The following is a 27,374-nucleotide window of genomic DNA, read 5'->3' on the forward strand; positions in this document are numbered from 1 at the left end:
GGTTCCTGAGAAAGAATGCGTGTCTGAAATTTTGGCTGTTTTCTTTCCAGCTGTATTGGCAGGTCTGATGAAACATAGTATTCTCCATAAAAATCTTGCCTCACAAGCATCTATATCTATTTCAATATCTGGTCAGAAAACATTTATATTCGCTTATGCATAAGGCAAACAATATTTGCTTAAGGAAATCTTTCAGTTAAATAGTTTCAGAGCTGGCACGTTAATGTTTACCATTCTGGTTATGTGTTGAATATCTGTCGTGAGTATTTGGGGTAGAAAGATAAAAGGAAGGCATAAGATGTCATTGAAGGTGTATCTGTGGGAAGGATTCTCTATAAACAGATAGACCTTAGGGTTTATTTTACTTCACCTGATCGTTTAGCCTTTTGGGAATGTAATTCAGGTCATAGTAAGTTGTGCTTCAGTGCTCTCATTCTCCCTTTGGAGACATAATGATACTGAAAATAAAAACAGTTTTGCTTATTAGGCATTAAAAATATTCAGATAAGCAGTTTTTAATGCTTTTTTTCTCCTTATATTTTTCATTATACATGTTGAATGTTTTATTGTATTTTTAAGTTTTCTGGATAATGAATCATTTTTCTTAACATTTCTATCTACTTACTTATAAAAATCTAATTCCCGCAGTTACGCTCCTGCAATCTCTGCAGAGGGTGATACCAATTTAATGTATGCAGCTGAACAGTGTACATACTATTAATCCCAGAAGGTAAAGGAAAGATGTTAAGCAGGTGATGTGACATTCATTATTATTTTTTTGCAGCTGTGCTTTAATATTCCAAAATGATTTTTTATTCAAAAAGACGACAGCACTTTAGTAGCTGCATTGACCTCCATGATGTCAGAATGTCATTGTGCAACCGTAGCTAAGAAAAGCCTCTGAGAAAAAACAAAGGAGCTTTGCATCTCGCACTAACATGAGATGTGCATATACAGTACGTAGCATTTTGGAACTCATACTGTGGTAGTGAGCTGTTGCTTTCAGTTTGATTAGGCAATCATTGTTTCGTTTTTTCCTTGCTTTGACAGTGAGTATGCTTGTTTGCTGCTTAAGTCTTCTTAGTGCTATGTAGGTCAGTATACTTAGAGTTAGCTTTTATGTTCTGTAAGTCAGACGGATTCGGTGCCTTAAAAAAGATCAGCACCAAATTTTCTTTTATTTATTATATCTAGGATATAAAAATATTTTATAATTAATTAGAATTGTATACCACATAGCACCTACCATTTCTGCATTGCAGATATATTTAGCTCTAACACTGCTTGTGGTTAACAGGGTGTAGTGTAGACACAGACAGCTGATCATGCAGTCAGACCCTGTGCTTGTGTGGTTTGTCAATACTGCTCAGGATTTTAATGGACTGTAAAAGAGAATAAAAAACAGAAAGGAAAGAAAAAAGAAATGTTTTATTTGCATGAACATTAGATCTTTGTTTATGATATTTTTCCTGTAATTTGTCTTTTTTTCTTTTTTTGATTCTGAGGCTTAAAAATTACGAAAGCACAGCAAATGCATCCAGGATCTAATATGTGCTGTGTGAAATCTTTCTTCATCAAGAGGATGTTACTGTAGTCAATCCAGCCTTTCTCCAATAAGCAAGAAGACTGTTTTGTTTTCATCGGCAGGCGGACTCAGCTATTGCACAGACAGATTTTGATAAGAGTTTGAAATGCCTACTACCGTATCATTGTAGAATTTGGAGTTTGCTAACAGTGTTAGTGACTGGAGCTCATCTTGCATCACCAGTTGATGACAATTTTCTTTGTTCCCTCCCACCCAGTTGAACCAAGACTCTGTAGCTGATATGCAATGTCACTTACAACATTAATCAGATACTGCATTTAAGGTGAGCTGTCCCTTGCCTCCTCCCTTACCAGAGCTGTGCTGCAGTATGTATCTTACTCCTGCAAGCCTAAAATGGCAGGCAGGATTAACGTTGCTTGTGCTGTGTGCATGCTGTGTATTGAATTCATTATACCGTGCCTAGTATCTCAAATGTGAGTATGTAAATGGTCTGTGTGCCATATCATGCAGTAGTGAAGACTGGTTTATGCTTCATTACAGGCTTAGATATTTGAGCATCACCTTAAGAATTCTTTTTCATTTGCAATGTGGTGAGCTGTTAGCTTGTCATCACATTCAAACTACGTTATTAGCCCTTGGAAAGAAAAAAAAAGAAGAAGCAAACTGTGCTTCCAGATGGTGTCACCCTTTTTCTTCTTGCATTTACTGTAGTTTAAATAATGTATATTGTATTGTTAATTAATGTGAATATCGAATTAAAGCACTTGAAACTTACATATTTATTATGCAGGTAGGAGGCACGTCGAATCTATTTTTAACTCTTACGCAGTCCACGTTGTGCAATGGGCTTTGGTTGTCGAGTTTATATTTTCAGCTGTGATATCAATAGGCTGATTTTCAGTAAATGTGACAAGTGGCCTTTGCAGTGGTCAGCTTCGAGCTGTGAACCCTCTGAGGAGGAGAGAAAAAAAAACCTTGTATTGCAGTTTCAGAAAACCTTGGATGAAGACTTTTTTTTTCCCCCACTCCTGCTTTCCCTATTGATAAATTCAGTTCTCCTGATCATGGTCTATTCAAGCTGCTTCCCATCTGATTTTTGACAACTGCTTCTAAAAAATTTTCAAGAAGACCGAGAATTCAGTTTGTCTCCATCGCTTTACATAAAAATGGCTGGGTGCATTGCCATGCTAACACTGCACTAAGTGGTACACGCAGGTAGGTTGAGATTTGCATGTTTTACAGATTTCTTCGTCAGTGTTGCAAGGACGTAAAATGGGCTTTAGAATGTAGCTTTCAGTTTAAAAAATGCATTGAACTGTTAATTGAAACCAACATAATATTAAATTGTTTGGCTTCACATATTGGCATGACGATTGTTTTTACTTGTTTAAAAAAAATCTATTGTGAAAGTAGAGCAATCATGTCTGTTAAAATAATCATATGTACGAAGGGCGTGGCAACGCTTATGCAACAAAAGAATTTTTGAAAACCCTATTGATTCAGTTACATTTTAGAGCTGACTATGAGCATTATTGAGCTTGCAGTTAAAATGCAAAAATAAAAATTAAGGTAGATAAGAAAAAAGAAAAATATTTAAATTCTGTTGTAAGCGGTTTCCAGTGCGTTGTGCGAAATCTTAAATAAAGATTAATATGCTTTAATACTTATATTTTCAGTATCGGATACAAACATAAACCTGCAGTATTTCTTTTTATTTTAAGACAGGAGGCTTTTAAAGAGAATGATTGATATAGATGTCAGCTTAAACTGAGTATCAGCTCACTGAAGTGTGTTTTGCTTCAGACAAAAAAGGTTATGAAATTAAAACTAGGCAGCCTTAGGTGCAGAAGCCTGAATTTGAGCATTAAGAATAAAAAGAATTATGATTATTGTACTATTAACATCAACTTCTGTAATATATTTGTTTGAGATTAATACTGGGCCAGAACCAGTTTCCTTGGCAACCAAATCCTTTAAAAGGTGCAATAGTAGTGGTGTAAAAGAAGTTATTCTCTTTAATACCGATACCACAATGCAAATGGAAATTTTGCAGTTAAGTTTCTTTTCAGTTCTAAATGAGAATCTGATCTCATTTTATGTTTCCATGCGGCTATCATTTCTTAAACGATGCCATGTTTATAAAGCTGTACACAACAGAAAACTGGGTTTTTTTTTTCCTGTTTTGCATTGATCGTTCCCAGAAACGCACCCAGATTCTTTTTTTTTTTTTTTAATGTAGCCTAGTCTTATATGTAGGTCAAGGTTTGTACTGTGTGTATATAAAGCGATAGTTTCATTATCACCAGGAGAAAAGTATCACTATAACATTTAGCAGCTGAAAAATGTAGAGAATCAGAAGTATGTTTAAGCCCTCTTTTACCTTTGCTGAATTCTGCCACAGTAATGCTAATAAACCTTTTCTAAATAGTGGACGCATTCTGAAGTTCAGCTTAAGAGCTGTGTTTAACCGTACTGGAAAAGAACTTGTGTCGGATCTTATAAACAAGCCCTTATATAAGCTCACTTGTGGTCTGCGGTAATTTGCAACCTAATTCATTTTGCAGAATTTAAGTATTATAATTCCTTATTTCCATTTTTAGCTAACATTTTAAACAATACGAGTAAAGTCAAATCTTGTGTGTATGCCAGAGTTAACAGCTTGTACAGAATTAAATGTTACTAAATGTCTGAATTTATACTGGATCTCCTTTTGAATCTCCTTTGTACATGCCTTGAGAAATTCTCACTACTGCAATGAGACTTTTGCAGCAGGGTAGCCATTTTCCTTTCATGTCCTTGACTTTAAAATGACTAACTATATTTTATGTAGATGAGGATCCAGCATTAAAAATCAATGCAAAAGGTGTGTTAGAAGCACAGCCAATTATGCTAATGATAGCCTTGACAGTTTCAGTGAGATTGAACTAATTCTCATTTATTTTTAAATATATCAGTTCAGTGTATTCTAAATAAACAGTGTATAACTGTTTAGGAAGATGTCTGTTGTCATCTGTCTTGATAGGCCGATGCTTAATAATGATAATAAAACCATTTGGTTCATAATTACTAGATTAGTTTGACACAGTGCAATCATATTTCCCCATTCCACATAAGGAAGCAGAAGTGAAAACATAATAAACAGCATCTCTCAAGTAACATATTAAAGTTGGGGTTTTTTGTAATTTGATTTTTCTGCAGTAGCTTATCTCTGATATATTGTTTTTCAGTCTGAAATGTAATTTGAAGTGCACTTTTACATGTAGCTACCAAAATTGTATTTCTTTGTTTATTTCTTGTGTGGTTATTTTTAAAGGAAGTTGCCGAGCTAATGCTATGCAGTAGCAATCTATTTATTGCTATCGACATTTATCTTTTGAAAAGAAGTGGCACTTCTAGTTAAACTGTTTTTATTACGTCTTTGTGTTCAAATATATGCACTCAAGGCATTTAAAGAAAGTGTACGTCCATGACACGAGCATGCTTCACTATGCTTGTTTTAAATCCATTTGCAAATTCACTCTTTTGTTAGAGGGTGCAAGTCCTCTTGTAATTAATATGACTGAACTCAAGTGCTTTCACAGTTCTGGAAGAACTCATTGGCAGCCTGTGAGAGGTAATTTCTTCTAGCTAAAGAAACTGATTCATTTATTAAGGAGGATTCTAGTAATTAGCAAGCTGTTTCCAGTTTGAGTATCATACGTCAGGTGCTGTACATATTTAAATGGTCGTTAAATGTAGCTAAGGCAGGGTATCTAATGTTAAAGCCCGAGGTGCTGTACGAAATCTTGTATAAACTTCGGGCGTTTTATTCTCTCGGGCTGGGGGGCTAGCAGGGGTACCTAGGAACAGGCACAGTTTTTCATACCTCAGCACAACCTGACATATAAGTATTGGGAGGGGGGGCAGGCGGGGGGTCTGTCCAGTTTTATCCTAGATGCCAAATTGCTGATATTCAATTCCCCCTTTTATAACTGAAATCTATTATTTTATGCATGTAAATTCCACTTCTGCCAAAGAGAAAATCTACATAAAACTTGAGTAGGCACAAAATCAAACAAAAAATCATTCAGGCAGATGCTCTCCTGCTTACTTTTAAATGACCTTTTCAGTTAAGGTTACTTCTGGCTCTAAACTTCAGTTTGATTTATGGATCTCACCGTGTGAAACTATTTGTGTTTAGATAGTATTTGTCAGACTATTACACTCAGATTCTGGTAGTAATGAACAGATATCAGTTAACCCTTTTGGGGCATCTAGAGTATCTGTTTTATTTTATAATGTACAAGGTTTTATCGGGTATAGGACTTTATCAAGTATTAAAATTGATTTATTATGTATAGCAATACATCTGAATTCTAGCATTATCAAATCTGGGGATTCTTTTAGCTTTGATAAAACTCTTTACTTGTTAACTTGTTTTCTTGATAAATCCCTTTACTTGTTGGATTCCTCCAAGTCTGGTGTTTAAGATTCCCATTCACCATAATCTTTGACAGTGGCTTATGAACATGGATGGGCTTATGACTTTACTGGTATTTGAGATAATAATAACAGCTTAATGAAATTTTCTTTCATACTGGCCTTTGTTATAAGGTGATGTGCATGCTTTAGACTATTTCAGCTAAAACAAAACAAGTGATGGATGCTTTACGGTTAATTAAATTATAGTGGTATATTTGCAAATGGAAGATGTATCTATTTATTCTATTGCTGCTCTTTAAATGCCTATCAGCTGAGTCATGTGGCCTTATCTGTAAGATTCTGCAGTTGCTCTATGGAACAATTGATTTTGTTTAGTATCTTCAGAATAAAGCCTTGTTCTAAATTATTTTTATGGTATTATATACTAAAGTTATTAGGATGTTTGATACATATTAACATAAAATTTGGATGTTTGAAAATAAAGAACCATTTAACCAGAGAGGTACCAAAAGCCTATTCCAGAGGACAAGAGTTGTCTAAAAAGTCTTATCTGTGATAAAAGCAGTCAGAACAGAAGTAGCAGGATGGAAAGAAGAGAAAGAAAAGGCCCTTTGAGAGGCAATAAAAAAAGTATGGAGGCTTTAAAAATAAAATATAACTTTTGATTGGTTTCTGAAGTGTATGTGGAGTCAAGGGAGTTGCCTAGTGATGAAGATTGTTTCCCTCAGTACCATAATTTGTTTTCTGAACTGGCAAAATGTGATAGCTAATCTTAAATACACTTATTTTTCACTGACTTCACCTTGTGAAACTCAGGAATAGATTGACTGAGAAAACTAGGAAGCCTCCATTAATGGATGTCTTGCTAGGTAAATACGCCAGGAATGGTTTGGATATAGTTGGATGGTGGAGGGGAAAGGAAATATAGCTGAGGCTTGCTTTTAGTCTAATTTTTCCAATAATCCTAATAAAGAAATGGTTTTACACTTTGTTTTGAAAATGTCCTTAGATTTCGGTCTAGACCACACTATGAAACATTATGTCCTGTTTGCACTACACAGATTAAACCATAATGAAACAATGCTGGCAGAAGCAGTATTTATACCAGTTTGATTAACAGTACTGTTTTATTGCTAATAAGTTGCAAGCCTCACTGATCTAGATTTTGAGCCCTAGAGCATTCCAAAGAAAGTGTAGATGAGTTACACAATATTGCTGGAAATTAGTAATTGCCTAATGATGTAGTTACTGAATCTGAGTTTCCCTTTGCAGGCTGACACACGGTAGCCACAGAGGTCACACAGTTGCTGAGATGATTTTGCTGAACATACCTGTTGACACCACTTTAAAAACACAGTAACAGACGAACAACTTGATTCTAGGTGGGTAAGTTTGTGGGGTGACTATAGTAAGCTGCAATCTCTTTAAAACTTGTGCAGAAATAAAGCTAAAATATTTAATGTTTTAAAAGCACATTATATGATTTTTTAAATTAAATATCTTTTTAAATAAACCCTTAAGAGTTTTTTCACTATTGTACTGCATTAGTATATTCAAGTGTCAATATTGTTGACACCATAGAGGTTGGAGAAATAAAATCTTGAAGAATAGATCCTTGAAACAGATCTTTGTTACGGCCTCCATGAAACTCCCATGGACTGTGTAAACCAGACATACTGGCAGACAAGAAGCAAACCTCTTGAGCCTGCCAGAATGTTAACTCTGGATGCCAGTGCTAGCAACCGTTACAAACCTATGCCATGCAATAAAGGTGAAGGAACTCTATCAGTGCCCATGTCCAATTTTAATCTTGCTATTTTGACTGAGTTTTGTATAGTTCATCTCGAAAAGGACTAACCTCTACCTTTATACTTTTATACTTTATATATTTATTACTGTAATCAGAGGTAGTAGAAAAAAAACTTAAATTGGGAGCTGCAATAAGCACTTAGTAAATGCAAGTAGAGTATTGTGATAAATAATCATGATTTTTCAAAATATAGTTTTGTATTTTGCATGACTTTTTCAAATATTAGCAGTTTCTTTTCTGTCTTTTCATTGTGAATCCAAAATAATCATCTCGGTTAAAATAAACATCCGGTATATGTGCTTTAGCTTTGAGATATGTATGTACAGAATGTAAGAATCTGAAATCCTGATAATTCATTAATTTTGAACCTGCCCCTTTGCATCATATAATATAATTTGCATTGTAGCAGGGGAGTAGTTTGATTGATTTCAGTGGCACTATTCAGACAAATTTCTGAAGGAAATGATTCATGTGCTCATAGTCATTAATGCTGAAATATCTTAAGATATAAATAGGTAATTAAGGCTACCAGTCAAAGTGTAAGATAAGGAATCATTTAAAACACACACACACAAAACATCAAAGGACATTCTTTATGTTCTAGAACATCTCAAAATAGTATCTGTAGCTAAGTTTACTTTTAATACACAATGTTTTATGATATACAGATAGAAAATGGTAACAGATTTTCAGAGAAAATAAGATCTCATTGGTAGCTTAAATTAATCAGTGAAACACTAAAATTAGACAAATTGAAGTTACCTGGACCTACTGAGCAATGGGCTGCAAGATTTAAATCCTACCTATTTTAAATAAATGATCATAGAATAGTTGCTCAGTATTTTTTAGATAGAACACTGGGCCATAACCTGTTTCCTTGGCAACTACATATGAATAAAAGGTACATTAGCAAAGCTGCAGATGTGTGTCAGTGAATGCTTATTAACCAGCCCAATGCATTTACATAGCATGTGCTCATAATAATGCATGCATCTTGAAAATCACCATATAAAAGGATTTCTGGGTATGGCCCAAAATGGATATTTAATACTCAAAGATTTTAACCTAAATCCTAATGTTTTCAATGGAAATCTCTCCATGATTTTTAATTGAGCTTTAATTTGAACTTGCAATAACTGGACAGTGTCAGCATGGCAGGTTTGGTCTGCAGACCTTTCTCCAAGATTCTGAATACTTACAACACTCCTTTAAGACAACAAATTAAGATATCCGGTGTCTTTCAGAAATGCTCCGCCGTTCTAAATTTGAATCTCGCACCAGCGTTCAGAAGCAAATATGATTATACTGCTTGACACAGTGACAAACTAAAGCCACTAAATAAAAATGAAACTTCTACTGCTTGAAGCATCCTCATTCTATCCAACATACCCAAGCTAAGACATACAACAACAAAGTGCTGTCTTTTAACAGTCATTAATAGAGAGGAGGGAAGCAAGAGAAAGCTTGTAGAAGAAGTAGCTCAAAATGGCAGCTGTTCAGGGACTTTTAGAATACGATTTTGATGTAGCATTTAGGTAGTACTCCCACTTTCTGTATATTTTCTGGGTTCGTATAGTATTATTTTGCTTTATATTCCTGGCTTTAAAAGAAGCTTAGATATATATTAGATCAATTTTGACAAACTTCTTTACTGATTTGAGCTAAGTTATGTACATTTTGACCTGTCTTCTCAAAGTATTTATTTTGTATATAAAATGAAAGACTGTACAACTCTCTTCAGGTTAATTGTATTACTCCAAGATGATGTATCCTTATTAGTTAATAAGCAAGTCTAAAATGCTAATCTTTAGAAGGACAGAAAGGAAAAATGAGAGACTGTAAATCTTGAGCTTAAATTCAATTGGTGTAATCTGAGAAGAGGTTGTTTATGTGACCAGTAGCCTAATTAAAACCCTCTTCAAATCAATGAAAAGATTCACACTGACTTTTTTTGGAGTATGATGAAGGAGAGAAGGCTTCATAGATGACAGTGAGTTTTAGCAAATGAACGTTACCTTGAAAATGTTGAACATTACCATAAATCTCAGCTGACAAATACAAAAAAAAATCTAGTATCAATCTGAGGTTGTGTGGACAACATCATATGAATTTCTTCATGATCCTGAACCATAAGCAATATTATTATCTACCATTAAGTACTGCAATATTATTAAGCCTTTTGGTTGAATAAGCATTCAGGAAAGTATTAGGGAGATGCAAGTCAACTGCTTTTTTTAATTTTTACTATCTGTTGCTCTCCATCTGATCTGAGCTCACTATCAGGCCAGGTTTTGTACCTGGGTGGCAAGTCTTGCAGTACAATTCAGAGTAGGAGCCATTGAGAAGATCTGGATCAACTCTTCCAGCACAAACCTCTCAGCTGCTTCTGAGGTCAAAAACTGAGCCACTGAATTGTCATGTGGAAAGGCTTTCTCCTCCCCAGTGCTCGGGTGAGGAGACAGAACAACCTGCTTTCTGCTACAGTCCCTCTTCCCTGCACTATAGGGCAGAGAGGCTCTTCTCCAGCTTTCAGGCTGGAAGCATGCAGCGAGATAAAAAAAGGAGAGTAGGGCTTGGGCATAGCTCAGCACAGAACAGAGCTAAAGAACCACAAGATACAAGTACATACAGTCAAAATTGTGTTGTCACGACAAATGGCCACACATAAGATGATTCAGAGTAAAAGTTATCACTTGTGCTAGCATTTAGGACGTTTACCATGCTGAAACTCACCAATATAAGAGCAAAAACAAAATATTTTGCAGTTTTAAAGAATGTTGGAGATCAGTGGTGGTCAGCTAGCAGCTTGAAGCTTCCAGCTTTTCGAAATGGCTGTGCAAACTAAATCAGGTTATTGCTATGCATGGGTTGCCAGGGGAAGGGATGTAGCTCTATTCTGAGTCTAGCAGGATTTGTTACCTCAGCTGCTGTAAAGGGCAAGAATGGTTGTACTAGCCTGGTCCCCAGCACACCTAGATGGAAAGAACAGTGACCCCCAAGCATGCAATTTTGCTGCTACTCTGGTGGATGTTGATTCAGGTATTAAAAGGATGTTTCCTCTGAAACTGGAAAATGAAAGGCTGGATTGGGCTACTCTTATTTGTCTTTCTGATAACTGAATGGCCAACAGAATAGAACACAGTAATTGTCCAAAATGAACAAAAATTAAATGTTTAACTTACTACTTTTGCTTAGAGCCATTGAGATATATCAGTTACGACACTTAACAATCAACAGAAAAAGGGAAAATACTCAGACTGTAAACATGGCTTCATGACTGCAATTGATCTAAGCTAGAGCTGCGATACGTCCCAGAAGTGTAGGAGGCTAGAAAGTGGCTTGTCAGCAGCACATAAAGTGAAGTATTAAAATGAAAATAATACTGCTATTGTTCATACAAAGATAGTAAGATGTAAAGTCAGCTGATTTTTAGTAGCAGTACAACACAAGCTTTTAAATTTTCTGCAAAAGAGAAGAATTTGGATTTATGTCAGTTATAGTACTTGCTTGGTTTTCTTCTTTAGGCTGGTGGAAAGGCAAAGGTATAATTATGTCTTTAAAATTACTTGGTTTAGTGTTAAAGGGACTTATACTAGGTCATGTCTAAAATGACTTGTACAAAGCCAATATAACTTGGGGAAAGAGTCTTACTTTTGTGCACATGTGCAGCTCGCACAGTTTTAGAGGCAGGAAAGTCCTACCTGGCTCTCCTTTTTCCGATCCAGCCCAGGATGGATCTACTGAAGGGTCTAGAAGAGGAGGAGGCCAGAGGAACTATTTCCCTTGCTCCTGTTACACAAAAGGGAGTGAAGGCACTTTGGCTGCTGAGTCCTTCCTGCTCAATACTTCAGAGTGAAGTGCTGAGCTGCTTGAGGGGTTACAGTGAGCTGTGTTTTCCTTCTCAGCAGCCTCACTGGTTGCTTATACCCCAGCAGTGAGAGCAATAGGGAAGTCAGTCCACCCAGGCATTTTTTTTCATGGACAAGCAGGCCTTCACTAGGCATTGAGAAGGAAATCATCAAGCCCTGACCAAAATCCTGTCACTCACAAGGAATTTGCATAACTTGGTAATGCTATATATATTGTTTCCTGCTATTCTTCAAGAACTGAAACTGCCTGACTACAGAGGAATATTGGGACATTTTTTCCTCAGCAGTTTGAAATACTCTTAAGGAAAGAATACCGCATGCCACAATTTGCAGAAGTGAGATTATCAAACTTCAGCAAAGCATCCAAACACCACCACTTTTGTACAATTTTTGTTTTAAAAGTAAAAGCTTAGTTGTATAAATTTGTATCAATATATAGTATCTTGCAGCTATAATATAAAAGAAGTAATTCACTTTTAAACCACTCTGGATTTACATTTAAAGAACAGAATATTTGTGTGATGTTACGCACAAGGATTTATATGTTTAATGGGAATTGGTACGCATACACTTGTAAGTTTATTATTTCTTCTAGTATATAATGCATATTGTAGCTTGTACTCTGAAATCAGGACTGCAGGTGTAGACAAATCTCCTTGTGCAACTTCTCATTGAGGTTAACAGATATTAATGTAGTCAATTCACACAGGTCTGACTGCAGCATCAACCATTTTCTTTGCATTAAAATGGTATTACATGAAGCATTATAGTGAGAATGTAAAACCTTAGCTGCAGCCAAACCAGTCTTATAAAGAATTTCTTACTGTGAAGTATATTTTCAATATACTAGTGCCCAATGAGACTGTGAATTCCAAATAGCTCAGGTTCACAATGGAAATTAGTACTGTCAAGTATTGTCAGTCAGAAAAAGTGACTGAGCTAAAGTTTCCATAAGACGGCATTATACCGATTTTTAAAAAATCTGTTTTCTGAAACTCTGTTATATGACCTACATATGGAAACTGTTAGGACATGAAACAGTCAAGCACAAATAGATTAATATCTCTAAACTGGGGGCATACAGATAATGTGTTGTACAAATGACAGTTATCCCTCTGGTTTAAAATGACTAAAGAAAAACAAGTTTAATTAAGGTTTAATGGGAATTCATAACCTAATTTTCCTTAAATTTGTTTCACATAATCTAAAACAATACTTGTATTTGTTGCTGGTCAGTAATGCATAGTAATTTCTTTCTTTCAAAGGATTATAACATTTTTAATTTAATCCATATTATTGTATTCTTAACAACACATTCTTCACAAATACTTCTGAGGGCACTTTGTCACAAGTCTTCATTAATACCTACTGATATGCACTGTTAAGCCAATACAGAAATAATAGTAAATGAGCAAAGTCCAGGATTAAAAGTAACCTACACATGATTATGAAACTCTGTTTCTCAGTTACGTAGTTTAGAATAAAAAAGAAGGTTGTGATAACCTTGCTTTTGTTCTTCAACTATTGGTTCCACATTTCTTTACCAAGAGCTGCTGATAAGAATACCTCAGTTTGTGGTGAGATGGAAAAAAAAAACACTCTGGGGTAGTAGAGAGTCCTAAATTAAGATATACATTGCTTCAATAGGGGAACTTTTAGATGGGAATTTCAGTAATCCAGAAATGATAACAAAGTTCACTACAGACATATTCATTATATCTCAGCTGGACTTTTAATGTGGATTGCATAAAATAGTGGGAGAAGGGAGAAGTTTATATTAGTCACTGAAATTCTGACAATCCCCTGCGAAGAAAAAATACATATATTTCCATATCTTTCAAACAACCAGGAAATCATACGGGAATTCCAAAATAATTTGCTGAAAAAAGATCATCCCTTCTTAAGATGGATCTGTTTATCTAATTTGGTTATTAAATTTTTCCTTAGATGATAAGCAGCGTTTATCAGGGAAGTGAGTTCTAGCAACACTGTAGCTTCCAACCTACCAACAGTGATGATGACAAAAGAGTTCATGCTTCTGGAAAACCTGTGTCTAAAATGAACCAGTTCCTACTATTCAGTGCGTCTAACTCGTAAGTTTAGATTTTTAAACAAAACATCTGTCCAGCAATGGCCCGTACATGGTAACTTTTAAAAAGTTTGTGTTTGTAAAATGTTTTGCCGTGGTGTTTGGCGAAATTAGTCCAAACTTTAAGGCAAAAGGAAAACATCCCACCTGATGCTTCCCATCTGACTCAAAGCCCAGTTTTTCTCCAGGTTTCATGATTACAAGTACCTGGAGAAATGAGTTTTGCAATCTATTCAAAATCAGGGAGAGATAATGTATAGATAAAATATACCAAATATATTGGAGCAAATAAAATGCTTCTCAACAAATTTTTTATTTAGAGTTACACTTACTTTTACACTACTTTCTTCTTTGTTTAAGCGGATGTTTGTTAGCACTTCATAAGCATTAATAGTAATGTTGAACCTGTTTCCTGAGGCAGTAAATATTTTGATGAAACCAAAATTAGAGGCTAAGACTGCTGCTGAAAATAAAAAGCCTCACGATACCTTACAGATTTTATGTATGCTTAGAAACAAGAAAGCTAGTATAATCAAATAAGGAAAAGAAAATAATTGTGAATGTACTTCAAAATCTGAATTAAATTTATTTGATATGATTATTTTGAGGAAATAGTCCGCCTCTCTCCTTTTCAGTGGGAAATTGCAGAATTTATGCCCTGAGCTAAGTATCTCCGTAAGAGAAAGGCTTGGAAAAAGAATAAAGTAATGAAAGGGTCATTTGTTAGGTTTAAAAGGAATGTTAGATAATGTGAATTAAACTGTGTTCATAATCACAGAGCAAGGGATTGGACAGAGGGAACGCTATTTCCGCATCGTTCTGAGCTTGGAGAATTTGCATATAAACAGCAGAAATTGCCATCTCCGAGTTCCCCGATCGTGTATTGTGCATAAACAACCTGGCTAATATGCTAAATATCACAGGAGAGCGTGTTATCTTAGCACAAAGCATTTGGCACGAAAGAAGCACATAAAATACCGTAGCGGTTAGCACGAGGAAAAGGGAAGCCGGGGCGCCGAGAGCTGCCTGCATTTCACAAGCCACGGACCAGTCTCGTTACCAGGGATTATCAAAGCAAAATGGCTGCTGCGCCGCCGTCCCTCCTCGCGGCTGCGGGCCCTGGCCCCACGCGGCTCGCCGAGGCCGCCGGCCGCGCGCCGCGGCGAACATGGCACCCGAAACGTCACCCTTCGCCTGGGCGCCAGGCACGCTGCGCCCCACGGCTGCCGCCTTTGTCTGCCTCCCTGCTAAACAAAACCACGGAGAAGAAATTGGAATTGGCACGTAGCTCGGGAACGGCAGCTTATTCCACGTTTGAGCATAAAGTTACTTAAGCTAGCGCTAGGAAAGCCATATCCTAGGTTAATAAGCGCAGCTTCCTCAGCTAAAGATTTAATTTCGTCCGGGGTACAGTTATTACCCATAAACAGGAAGCGTCTTCAAGTTATCTAGACAGCTGAAGAGTTGCCAAATGTTTGATGTCTCAAGAGGCTCTATTTCAAGACAGACAAATATCCCAAAATTAACGTGCTGTATCAGCAGCTCACGTTTTATGTAATTCATACAGGATTAAACAACAAACGCATTTTAACTCTGCAGGAGCGGTTCCCATTGCTGAAGCTGCAGAAGCCTTTATTTCACATCTTGCTTTAATAAGGAAAGGGAGAGAGCTTTTCTTGCATGCATCCAGCTCCACCTTGTGGGCAAAAGATGAGAATGACCTTGTACTGGATCCGCAGATCAACCACTTCTCTCAGCTTTCCTGGGTGTCAAGAATTTCAGGGTTTCAGTTAATTAAAAGTTTCAGAAGAGACATGGAAAAACGTTGAAACCTTCTGACATGAGAAAGTCCTAGGTATGCAGTGGCAAATGTATGTTTTGAAAAAAAATATATTTTTTAGAGACAGATAAGTTACACAGTGCCAAGTCTCTCCACGGTTACAGGAGATAGAGGGACAGGGCTTTGGTTTTCACAGTGAGACCTATAACTTTAAAGAAGAGTGTAAGCCTTCTCTGAGTACACCAATAAGGTTTAAAGGCTGTTTTCCTTATGATGAGAAACTATGATAGAAAGTCTAAATCAAGAAGTGAGAGAATGAAGCAGGGATGCTAACAATGAGAAAGAGTTAGAAGTCTTTCAGAGTGGTTCATCTGATGACTGCAGAGATCTGCCAATATTGGCATAATGTTCTCACTTTAAGTTTCTCATCCCCTGCAACAGTCTGAATTAAAAGTTAGAGGAAATAATGTGAGGCTGAAAAAGAATGATTTAAAGTCTATAATGCTTATGAAGCTGTAAAAAATAGAAAAGGGAAGTGTTATTCTAAATTAACAGGGAAGGATGGCAGGAAGCAAGAGTCTAAAAGAAAAAAAAACACAAACATACTTATAGAAAATGGTGTGCATCTAGGTAGACTGTAACAATAAACTACAAGCCTTTGCAAGCTATTAAACATAATTAGACCTCATTAAAACTTTGCTGCATGTCTGGGGTTGTAAGGAAACCTAAGGAAATCTAGTCCAGGCAGCCCTGTGCAGCCACCATGCCCAGAGGGAGTCAGTGAAGTGTTCTTGTAAAAAACTGAGCTCCAACCATGGAAGTGATAGTTTAGCGCTAAGCTCTGAGCTAACAGCTGCTCAGGTGTGGGAGGATCAGGATGGTGGAACCTCGGGGGCAGGGAGTTCTTTTTTGTTTTGTTTTGATGCCTAACCTTATTTCTGCCCAAGAATAAAATAGTGCCCTTTAGGAGAGGTAGGTGTAGGAGACTCCTTCCTTGGTTGAGGAAACAGGCAGGAAACAAAGCAGAGATATCATTCAAAGTATGTTAACAGAATGTAATGACCCTGAACACAGGAAAATTATGGAGGGAACATGTTGACGTACTATCGTGTTGGTAAGTACCAGAAGGATATTAACAGCTCTTTTAAAATCTCAGTGGAATGTGTGGGACAAGAAAACAGAGAGAGAACTGTTATTACACTTTATTAAATATGTTGTCATTTTTTATTTTGCCTGGGTACTGGCAACTCTAGCTGCCATGCTGTGTTTGTTGATGCTGCTAGCTTCTCTTTCAAGCTTAGGGGACAGAAGTGGAGTAACACAGTCCCTTCCCCATATGTAATGCGTGCATTTGCCTGGCAATGGATTTCAAAAGTTTATCAAGAAGAAAAAACAAAATCATAGACTGCAACTGTTCTTCACTGGTAAAAACTTCAGTACTAGTTATATTTGGTATTTATAGGCCAGTAAGACTTCTTGCAATCTCTTTGCTCACTTCAAAGTAATATCAATATAAAGGTCAGTGGTAGCTTCTTGACTCTGCAGTGTTCATATAGAGTTCGTTGCTTTACTATTTATAACAATATCATCTGTGAGGCATAACTAGTCAAATCTGTATTGGATGTGTTGATCTCCGATTTTCCAGTTAACCCTTAATATTATTAATTTTCACTTAACACTGTTTTAATGTGTTAAAATGTGTTTATATGTTTCACTTACGACTGTTGTCCTAGAGTGGTACTCTGTTAATGCCAGAAAATGTAACACTATAGTTTAATCAACGTACTGAACATTATGCTTAAGATCCAGATGGATGTGTAAATCTTATTTCTGAAAGAGATTCACCAGCTTTTATGACATGTTGAGTCTATTATAGTTTTTCCAGCAAATCTGCAAGTAGTAACATCCAACTCAAAATTTTGCTGTTCAGAAGCTAGGTATCTATAGTTGCAAGATATACCAGGAAGGTGCCATACTGATTACAAAGAAGTTACTTTTGTGTGGACTGAGCATCAAAATGTATCAAAGTAACACTCTGATACTTGTGAAGAAAGGATGACTTAATAGACTGAAGAATTTATCTGACCTTTTAATAGGTCAAATAGCCAGAAAATTGGACTTAAATAAGTTTTGGGCAACATCTGATAAATACTAGAATTTATTCCATGAATCTATGATAAAAAATCAGACAGAAAAATAGTAATATTTCAAATGGATTTTCCAGTGTTATAATAGAATATATATAATAAGGATTCATCAGAAGAGCCTGATTTCTATGTATCTTAGTCTCAGCAGAGCACCCTTGGGAACTAGAGAGATGTTTTCTTTTTACAGTATTTCCCACCAGCTGCTAACAGAATATAAAATGTTCCTTGTATGTGTGCTAGGTAGGGCATTCTGATCTTACAGTATTTCACAAAAAAAAATCACAAATGCAAGAGGCAAGATAGCTAAAATAAAATGTAGTAGAAATCTTACAAACCTGAATAGACTATTTGTGGAATGTATCAGCTGAGTCAGATAAACAAAAATTGCTGGCTCCAAAAATTGATTTGCTCCAGAGTTTTTCCTCTATAATCTTTCAATGAGATATATAGTAGATGGTTTAGCACACAAAGAGAAAATAAGTCCAAATAGCAAATGATAGTTTCTATTATCTTTACATAAGGAATCTAGATTGGTAGTTTACTGACCATATCTCCATGATTCAGAGACTACAAAAACTAGCAATCTACTGACATGCAAGTAGAAATTGAAAATACTTACTTTTCCCTTAAAGAGGATAAATTTTCAAAAAGCTAGTTGAATAATAAGACTCCTGCTAAAAATGCTCAGGTAGTGAGTTGCAGGCTTTGTGTATAAATGCTTCTTAGAATAGAAGCAGTAGTCTGATATATTTAGCAAAAGTATGTCAGATGATCTGTCTTTGAACCAAAACTAGCTGTCTACTACAAAGAAAGAGAAAAAATACAGGCAAGTGTCTATGGGGGAGTTCATTGGGAGGTAGAGTTGACAGTATTTGTTTCTATATCCAGAAATAACTCTATCAATAGCTTCTTTTGTGAAATGTTTTTGGTATCTGACAGTTGGTTTCTAATACATCACATGAGCAAGTTAGACGTAATCTCAAACACTGTCAATGAGAGAAAAGAATCAGTTAGGGGATTGTGGCTATTAGCTTGAAGAAAAGTGTTCTTGTTAGTATTCTTTATGTGGAAGATGATATACTAGAAGCTATCTACAATTACATATGAGTTTTCAGGTACTGAACCAAAGGACACAACCATACTTAACTATTGTGAACTTCAGGTCATCATTTCAAGTGAATCAATGTTTAATACCACTTACCTTAAGCCAAGTAAGTAAGTGTAATGAAAAAATACATCATAAAATATGATTTTAAGATTTAAAGACAGAAAACAGTGCATCTAGATTTGCAGCTAGTGCAAGTGACCAGATAATCAAGATAATATGCATGTCTAAGTTTCTGTCACAGTAGTACTGATGAATTCATTTCTTGATATCCATGGCATATTTATGCATCAGAGTTCTTTTGCATGAATCACAACTTGGAGTTTTCTTAGTTCTGTGTATTCACAGTTCTCAGCCATTAAACTGCATTAGCAGTTTTGGTCATTTGCATAGATAACATCTGTCCTACAGAAAACAGTGGCCATGTTGTAAGGTATAAATTTTACCTCTAACCATCATCCATAATGTACTAAATTACGCTATTTCACATAGGCCATTGGGTTTGTCTTCATAGTAGGACTGTCATTCTTTTTTATATCATTTATTAAGCAATAAAGTTGTCAATGGATTTTTGCTAACCTATCTAATGTGTGAACTAGACTAGCTTCAAAAAGGGTATGTGATACTAAATTTTTTAAGACTAACTTTTAAATTTGGAGCACTAGATGAAATGTCTACAAGGCATTTCTAACTTATATGGCTACAGTGTGACACTATTTTAAATGATATTAGAAAATATTTGTAGTTGATCACTCTCTTTAAGGTGCATTTTTGATTATATGAGTCGAAAGAAACGGTCTTAAATTAATAAATGTGCAGATATTTTACTGTAGTGATTGGCAAGTGACCACAGGACAACTATTTCTGGTTCTGATGACTTATGTCAGAAAAGGTCAGCAGTATTTGAAAATACAATTTGGAAGTGGAACAAACCTCACGCTGTGGTACAGATCTGAACAAACAAAACCAAAAAAAATCGTCTTGTTAAATCAGAGATTTTCTCCATTCTATCAAATACATCTACTATTTTCTTCAATATAATTTTGATTGTATTTTGCATCTCTTATCTCAGTTAAGTAAACTGATATATTCATACAGTACAGCCTGGCTAGTCTAAACTATTTTCTCAAATCAACATTAAACATCATTACATAAATTAGCAGTTATTTAACAGATTTATTATTGCATTGAAATCTTACTATGTGACAGAAATTAAGAATAAACACACACTATCATATTACAAACTGTGAACATAAATAAATCTAAACTAGGAAAAAATACACTTTTGTTGCTCTCAGCTTGTGGTTTTACTCATTGAACTGGAAAAAATCATAAAACTATCATTTTAAGGTAAATGCTATGTAAACTATTTATTGAATAAACCCTAATCACTATTTAAAATACAATAGAGGAACTAAATAAATAATGTTGCACATGCTCCACTGCTGTTTACAAAATGGTAGTATTTGTGCATTCACTTGTTCATAAAGCCTTGTCCTGTAACTGAAACTTCACTTCAGTTACAGGATCTCTGATTCCTGTGTTAAATGTTATCTTAATAAAGAGATCAAATGCAGTTGTGTTGGTACGTGATTGACGAATGGCCTCAGAAAACAAAGTCCTCGGCATCCACAGAACCACAACAATTCAACCTTCCCCATAAAGGCCACCAAATGACTCAGCTGCATGCTGGGGGAATTACCTCAAGGGTTCGGTGAGTCCTTTGGTGTGAGCAGCACTGGATCCACCTACCGGCAAGCCACAATGAGGTGGCTCTAATTTCAGAGCTGGGTGCCAGTCAGCCTATCCAAAAAAGGCTCAGGTTTGGCTACCAACCCAGTCAAAGAGCCTCTGGCTCCTACTGAGGAGCTACAGGAGTTCCTGCATCCTTGACCTGTATGTAAATATTTATTGAGAAGTAGCACAGCCCAATGAAATGGGCCAGAACATGCAACCAACGGATATGATGATGCATCAAAGATAGCCGTATTAGCCAGCTAGGAGAAATAATTTGTACCTACAGATCACCTTGTATATAAATCATACCTGCTAGCTTGAGAAGTCAGATTATCCTCAATATTGTTTGCATAAGTGTACCTTAAACTTCTACCTTACATTATACAGAAAAACTGTATTCGTTCTTAAAACTTAAAAATAAATATAGAGCTATAAATTCAATCTGTCATTGAAATGGATGAAAAATGCCTTTAAAAGATGCTTACTTTTTTTTTTCCTCTTGTAGATGACAGTCATGTCCCATTCAAAGGATCTCAAGGACGACTTCCACAGTGACACTGTACTTTCCATTTTAAATGAACAGCGCATTCGGGGTATTTTATGTGATGTCACCATAATTGTAGAAGATACCAAGTTTAAAGCCCACAGTAATGTGCTGGCAGCTTCCAGCCTTTATTTTAAGAACATTTTCTGGAGTCGTACTATCTGTATTTCAGGTCATGTACTGGAGTTAGATGATCTCAAAGCTGAAGTGTTTACAGAAATTCTTAATTACATCTACAGTTCCACAGTAGTTGTTAAAAGGCAGGAGACTGTAACAGACCTTGCAGCTGCAGGGAAAAAACTGGGAATATCATTTCTAGAAGATCTTACAGACGTTAATTTTTCCAGTTCCCCCTGCCCCTATGCATACTGTATCAATGAAAAAGGAACTGTCAAAGAGGAAAAGCATGAAAAGAGGCATGAAGACTCAGCTGCCACAAATGGACCACGAATTACAAATGCTTTCTCAATTTTTGAAACTGACAATAGTGTTTTCTCTCCACTTGATTTGAGAGCAAGCTTTAAAAAGGTATCCGAGACAATACAAACACCCAACATCAGCCTCGACAGAAGTGACGTTTGCAAAGATGCTGAATCAGCCAGTACATTAGCTGAACACTCCTATGCAGTCTCTTCAGGGGGAGATATTTTTCAAGGAACATCTTTTTTTGAACAGGACAACAGCCCCTCATATAAGATGGGTGAAGAACATTATGAAAATCTCAAAGCTACACCACTCATTCAGCCCGGAAAACAGACCTGTAGCACTCCTAAGACAGCCTTTAAGTCCCAGGGTGCTGGTTTGGCTATAGCAAAAGCACCAGCCTCTACAGTAACCAATACAGAAGTCCAACATGAAGCTGTTGCTGATCAAACAATTATTTCTTTTCCAAAACCTCAAAATAAAGCAGGAGATTTCCACTTACCCAGAGAAGAAGAAAACAAATCTGCTAACATCCCTGTATCTGTGGCAACTGTAGTTCCACCTGTTTACAACTGTACCTGTTGTACAAAATCATTCAATGACAGAGCTTTACTCAATACTCATCTTCAGCTCCATTCAGAGCACCAGGAAACTTTCATATGTAAATACTGCAGCAAACAATTTGCAAATCTAAATATATTGGAAAGTCATGAACAAGTCTGTATGAGATCAAATAGTTTATCTATTCACAATGGAAATGAACAAAATTTTTCAGATAACTATACTGCTACGGATGGAAGGAATGGAAGTTCATATGCAAACACAGAGCCTCTATTGTCTGAAAACAGCATAACTGATTATTCTAATGCAAGCTGCACTTTACCAGAAACGGATCATTTAGTTAAAGTTGTTGATGGGCAGATACTATATACTTGTATAGTTTGCAAGCGTAGTTATGTAACGTTGTCTAGCCTTCGAAGACATGCAAACGTACACTCATGGAGAAGAACATATCCTTGCCACTACTGCAACAAAGTATTTGCATTAGCCGAATATCGCACCAGACATGAAATCTGGCACACAGGAGAAAGACGATACCAGTGCATTTTCTGTCTTGAGACTTTTATGACTTATTATATACTAAAAAATCATCAAAAATCTTTCCATGCAATTGACCACCGTCTCTCAGTAAATAAAAAAACAGCCAATGGAGGCTTAAAACCAAGTATGTATCCATATAAGCTTTATCGACTTTTACCTATGAAATGCCGGCGACTACCTTATAAGTCCTATCGAAATTCCTCATATGAAAATGTTCAAACGAGCAGTCAAGTTAATGAATCTACTTCTAGCAACTGTTTCATTCCGAATTCTCTTAGTTCTGAGTTACCATCACTGAATTTTCAAAGTAATATATTAACAAACAACAGAACTCTTGCCTTGGATACATCTTCACGTAATGATACAGCATCTTCTACAAATACTCAGAATTCTTCCTCCTGGGGAGTGGGTATGTTAAATTCTGACCTGCAAAGTGACTTTTTCACTAGGGAAAAAACAATTTCCACTGCTGCAAATGCTTCTAGTTCTCAGGAATGTGACTCCTCAATTGTGTCTTTTACTAATTTGAAGGAAAATTCAACCTCCGTCATTAGCTACAGCAGTTCTGCACCCTCTGTTATAATGCACAGTAGCAGAGTTTCATCAGTAATAATGCATAGTAAAACAGTCACTTCTGTAGAAAACAATAAGGCAGAATCTTCAAATAACCTACCTAGTCAATCTGTAAGTGATGATTGTAAATATGGATCAGATAATTATGGCAAATGCATTAGTAAATCAAAAACTATTAAGGAGAAAAAGAAAACACAGCTGTACAACAGAGCAGAAACAAGTGAGGATACACAATAYCTCACAGGAGCTGGAGGTTCATCTAGCAAAACAACAAATACTGTTCAAGAGTCAAGTAAAACTGAAACATACATTGCAAAGCCTGCCTTACCTGGAACATCTACAGACAGTAATGTTGCTCCTCTTTGTCAAATAACAGTAAAAATTGGTAACGAGGCTATTGTGAAAAGGCATATTTTAGGATCTAAGTTGTTTTGTAAAASGGGCCGAAAATCTAAATATGAGTCTAAACAGGACAGTCTAGTCGAGGAATCAGAAATGGAGACAAAAGAAAGAAGTCCATCTCAGCTCTATACCTCAGAATGCATGGAGCTGCCTGAAATGTGTGATGATGTAAGTGATCAGGATTCCAGTGATAAGCCCTGGAGACCTTATTACAATTACAAACCAAAAAAGAAATCTAAACAGCTAAGAAAAATGAAAAAGACCAAATGGAGGAAAAAGCATGGAAACAAGAACACCATAATAGAAAGTCACAACACGTGCAATCGAGAGTATGCACTCAGGAATGCACCTGAGGAAAAGGGAATCGGTCAAGAAGAAAACACAGAGATGCCTAATCTTCATTGTGAGCTCTGTGAAAGAGACAAATCTTCCACTGCAGAAAGTCAAGAACACGTACACTGGCATGTAGCTACTTCAAAGCCTTACATTTGTGAATTATGCCAAAAACAATTTCAAAGTCCATCCACCTTAAAAATGCATATGAGGTGTCACACCGGGGAAAAGCCCTACACCTGCAAAACCTGTGGTAAGTGCTTTTCAGTTCCTGGGAATCTACAGAAACATGAACGTATTCATTTGGGCGTCAAAGACTTTGTCTGCCAGTACTGTAATAAGGCATTCACTTTAAATGAAACGCTCAAAATACATGAAAGAATTCATACTGGAGAAAAGCGCTACCATTGTCAGTTCTGCTTGCAGAGTTTCTTGTATCTTTCTACCAAAAGGAATCACGAGCAACGGCATGTACGTGAGCATAATGGAAAAGGTTATGCTTGCTTTCAATGCCCCAAAATTTGCAAGACAGCAGCTGCTCTGGGAATGCACCAGAAGAAACATCTATTCAAAAGTCCAGGTCCACAAGACAGGAAAGAACATTTTTGCAATGAAAGTGCGAAACTGTTGGAAAATCAACATTTCCTTGGCTCAGAAGGGAATGAAGTGAAAAATATACAAAATATAACTCCAGAAGTTATACTCTGAGTGTCAGTTGTGCAAAAGAGGAGAAAAATCCAAATACATATATTGGACAAAATATAGATGCATTGAATGGGGAAAGTTCTCCACTCAAATCACTGTCATTTACAAAAATAAAAATCAAAATTCTTCATCTAAATGTATGTCAATATATGCAAAAGAAGAAGAAAAAAATCATCATCAAGAAAAGCTAGTATTTTGCAATAATACAAACTTAATGTGAAAAAGAATGAGAGTCTGACCCAAAATACTTTTGCCACAATAGACTTCTAATGTATACATACATAGAGAGAAGAAAACAAAAAAGGACCCATCAAACCCCTACTACTTAGCATCACAAAAAACTAGCCACTGAACTATCTTACAGTGCTGTTCTTGAGTCAGAATCATTCTGGACATAATAAATATGTAGGTTCAAAGTATACTCCGTAGAAGGAAATTGTGCTGCAGAAACCATATATTGCATTTTTTAAACAAAAAAGTAATGTGTTTATAAACAAAATAATTGTGGTATAGTGTATTCTAAAGTGAAGGTGGGAAATGTTTCATGAATTTGAGTATGCTGAAGTCCAGTTGAGTTCTGGAATGCTTTTCTGTAACTCAGCATTTACAAAACATATACAGGAGTATAAATTTCTTTACTTGTCCATATTCAACTTTGCAGTTACCATGATAAGCATTAAGTCTCTGAGTGCTAGCATGGAAAGTAATCCAGATTTATCATATTGCTGAGACATGTAGTAAAGATTCAGTGCAACTTATAATAGTCAGTCTTCCAAATTGCATAAATCCCAAAAGATTCAACTGTCAATGGCCTGGTAGGGCTATTCAGGTGCATCTGTCCGAAGAAAATCCTCATGCTCTGTTCCCACAGTTAGAAAGTTATGAAACCAGTTTTTTAAAAATAATGTATATAAACTTCCACCTCCTGGTAGGTCTGTAACTCCTGCCTTTCAGAAAAATCGTTCTTCTCAGCCGAAGAGGAGGAGATTTAGATAGTCTCCATCCTCCTCCTGGAATAATATCTGGATGAGAAATGACAGAGCTACTCCCAATATATTTGCTTTTTGGAGGAGTAGGTAAATGCTCAGATTTTTGCTTCCATATATATCCCTGAGGTAGTCCCTAAACAATCAGGGATAGGGCCAGTTTGTGGGGTTCCTTATCATCCCCATGCCTTAAATACAGCATCTAACCTTCCATATGTCCCTTCTCAGTAATCCCTCTAAACATGCCAGTGTCTCTCACCCCACTCAAGCTCCTGCAGAGAGACCCTGGTCTCAGCCCAGTGGACCCATAGCAGAGAGGTGCTGGGCACTGGTTCCTAGAGGAAGAAGTGTTGGCCCCTTCACCTCCACTACCCTGCTATACCTGAGGTTTATGGTGAGCCTTATCTTTACGGTTCGGTATTTTGCTAAGAATAGAGAGAACAGGCTTCTGGAAGACATCACTAAGATAAACCTTACAATTAATATCGTTTAGTGAAAATATGATTCATTTTAAATGAGATGAAGAATTTTTTTTAAAAAAGCAAGGAGGATATATGCCTACAAGTTGCATTTTATATGATAGGGCTCTGTTGTACTGTATCTGCATTTCCAATTAGTCATGTACTTTCATCTCTATGAAGTGTTTGAAAAAAAAAAAGCCAGGAGAAAGGTTAGTGAACCTCAACTTTATTCTGTGTGCAAATATGGTACACTTTGTTTACTTACTTTGTTTTCTTGAATATTTTAAAAAATTACCTATAGCTTGGGTACGATAAAACTACAAGTGAAATGATAATACAGTATCAGTTTAAGTAATAATATAGTCCACTTATTTATTCTATCACTGGTGAATGCTATGAACTCACGAGAATTTTTTGGGCCATGACAGCTTTGGTTTTGTTGAAATAAGAATATAGAAGAATAAATACAGGAAAGTGTGGTGATGTTTCAAAGAAAGTACACTAGAGGTATTTTCCAAGTGGACTTGTATGATGTTAATTATAGACCAAAGCAAATAAGGTAGAATATTTATACATATAAAATAATTTTACAGATATTTTATATAAGTGTATAGTTCATAATAAAAATATTGATAGCTTGTGTTAGGTTTGGGGGGGTTTGTATATTTTGATAAAAACACAATGACTTTGTAACTGTGTATATTCTCTACAATTTATAGCAAAGCAGTTTTAAGATGGCAATGTCATGTTTATTGTGGCACTTTTACTACAAGTAACACGTTGCAGTAATAAGTCAAGTATTAATGACCAAATTAGAATTAAAGTAAGTGTAAGCGATGGTAAATACTATACGTTGTCAAAGACTGTAATTTGCTACGTAATGGCATCTGTATTTTTTTGTTTAGAAGAAAATATTAAATGCAGATGTTAAGGATTGATAAAGAGTCTAATTTTATTTTTAGAAAGAATGATTATAACCCTGTTTTTGCTTGATTAAAATAACCTCTTCCTATTTTTCTGTAAGTCTCTCCATTTTTTAAATTACATTAATACTTTTACAATTTATATAATCCAGAGATATTTATCTTCTAATATGTATTTCATTATAAGATTAAGCAACACAGTTACCAAACATTCCCTTCATTAAGGTCAGAACAATGAATTAAGAACACTCCAGACCTCAAGGGAAGTGATGGTATCTCCTGGCATCGTACCATTAAGGGTGAATGCTCAGTGCTGAGGAGGACAGAATCTACCTGTGCAGTATCTCAGAGGACCTGAAAGACAGGTGAACTACTTTTAATGCTTTTCAACAACTTTTATGATGACACAAAACTAACA

The 27,374-nt window shown here is 36.0% G+C and overlaps 1 protein-coding gene and 1 long non-coding RNA gene across 6 annotated transcripts; one reads left to right on the top strand and one right to left on the bottom strand.

The window, feature by feature from the left end:
• On the bottom strand, nucleotides 1-15,134 carry LOC146599429 (uncharacterized). 4 transcript variants are annotated; one of them, XR_014895027.1, is made up of 5 exons: nucleotides 14,715-15,134; nucleotides 14,069-14,148; nucleotides 2,322-2,497; nucleotides 1,247-1,382; nucleotides 1-458 (listed from the first exon to the last, which is right to left on the bottom strand). It is a non-coding gene; the product is annotated as an uncharacterized LOC146599429 (long non-coding RNA). The 4 variants fall into 4 exon arrangements; XR_014895025.1 differs by having other exon boundaries at nucleotides 1-1,148; XR_014895026.1 differs by having other exon boundaries at nucleotides 1-1,382; nucleotides 14,797-15,134.
• ZBTB38 (zinc finger and BTB domain containing 38) lies at nucleotides 2,730-27,374 on the top strand. Of its 2 annotated transcripts, XM_085298625.1 has the most exons (4): nucleotides 2,730-2,761; nucleotides 7,241-7,350; nucleotides 21,011-24,134; nucleotides 27,182-27,374. In XM_085298625.1, the coding sequence occupies exons 3-4, from the start codon at nucleotides 21,011-21,013 to the stop codon at nucleotides 27,271-27,273; spliced, it is 3,216 nt and encodes a 1,071-aa protein (XP_085154751.1). In that variant the 5' UTR covers nucleotides 2,730-2,761; nucleotides 7,241-7,350; the 3' UTR covers nucleotides 27,274-27,374. The 2 variants fall into 2 exon arrangements, with proteins under 2 accessions (XP_085154751.1, XP_085154750.1); XM_085298624.1 differs by lacking the exon at nucleotides 27,182-27,374 and having other exon boundaries at nucleotides 21,011-27,002.

The sequence above is a fragment of the Rhea americana genome, unplaced genomic scaffold (assembly GCF_003343005.1).
Source record: "Rhea americana isolate MKP2758 unplaced genomic scaffold, rheAme1 scaffold_14, whole genome shotgun sequence".
Taxonomy (NCBI): Eukaryota; Metazoa; Chordata; class Aves; order Rheiformes; family Rheidae; genus Rhea; species Rhea americana.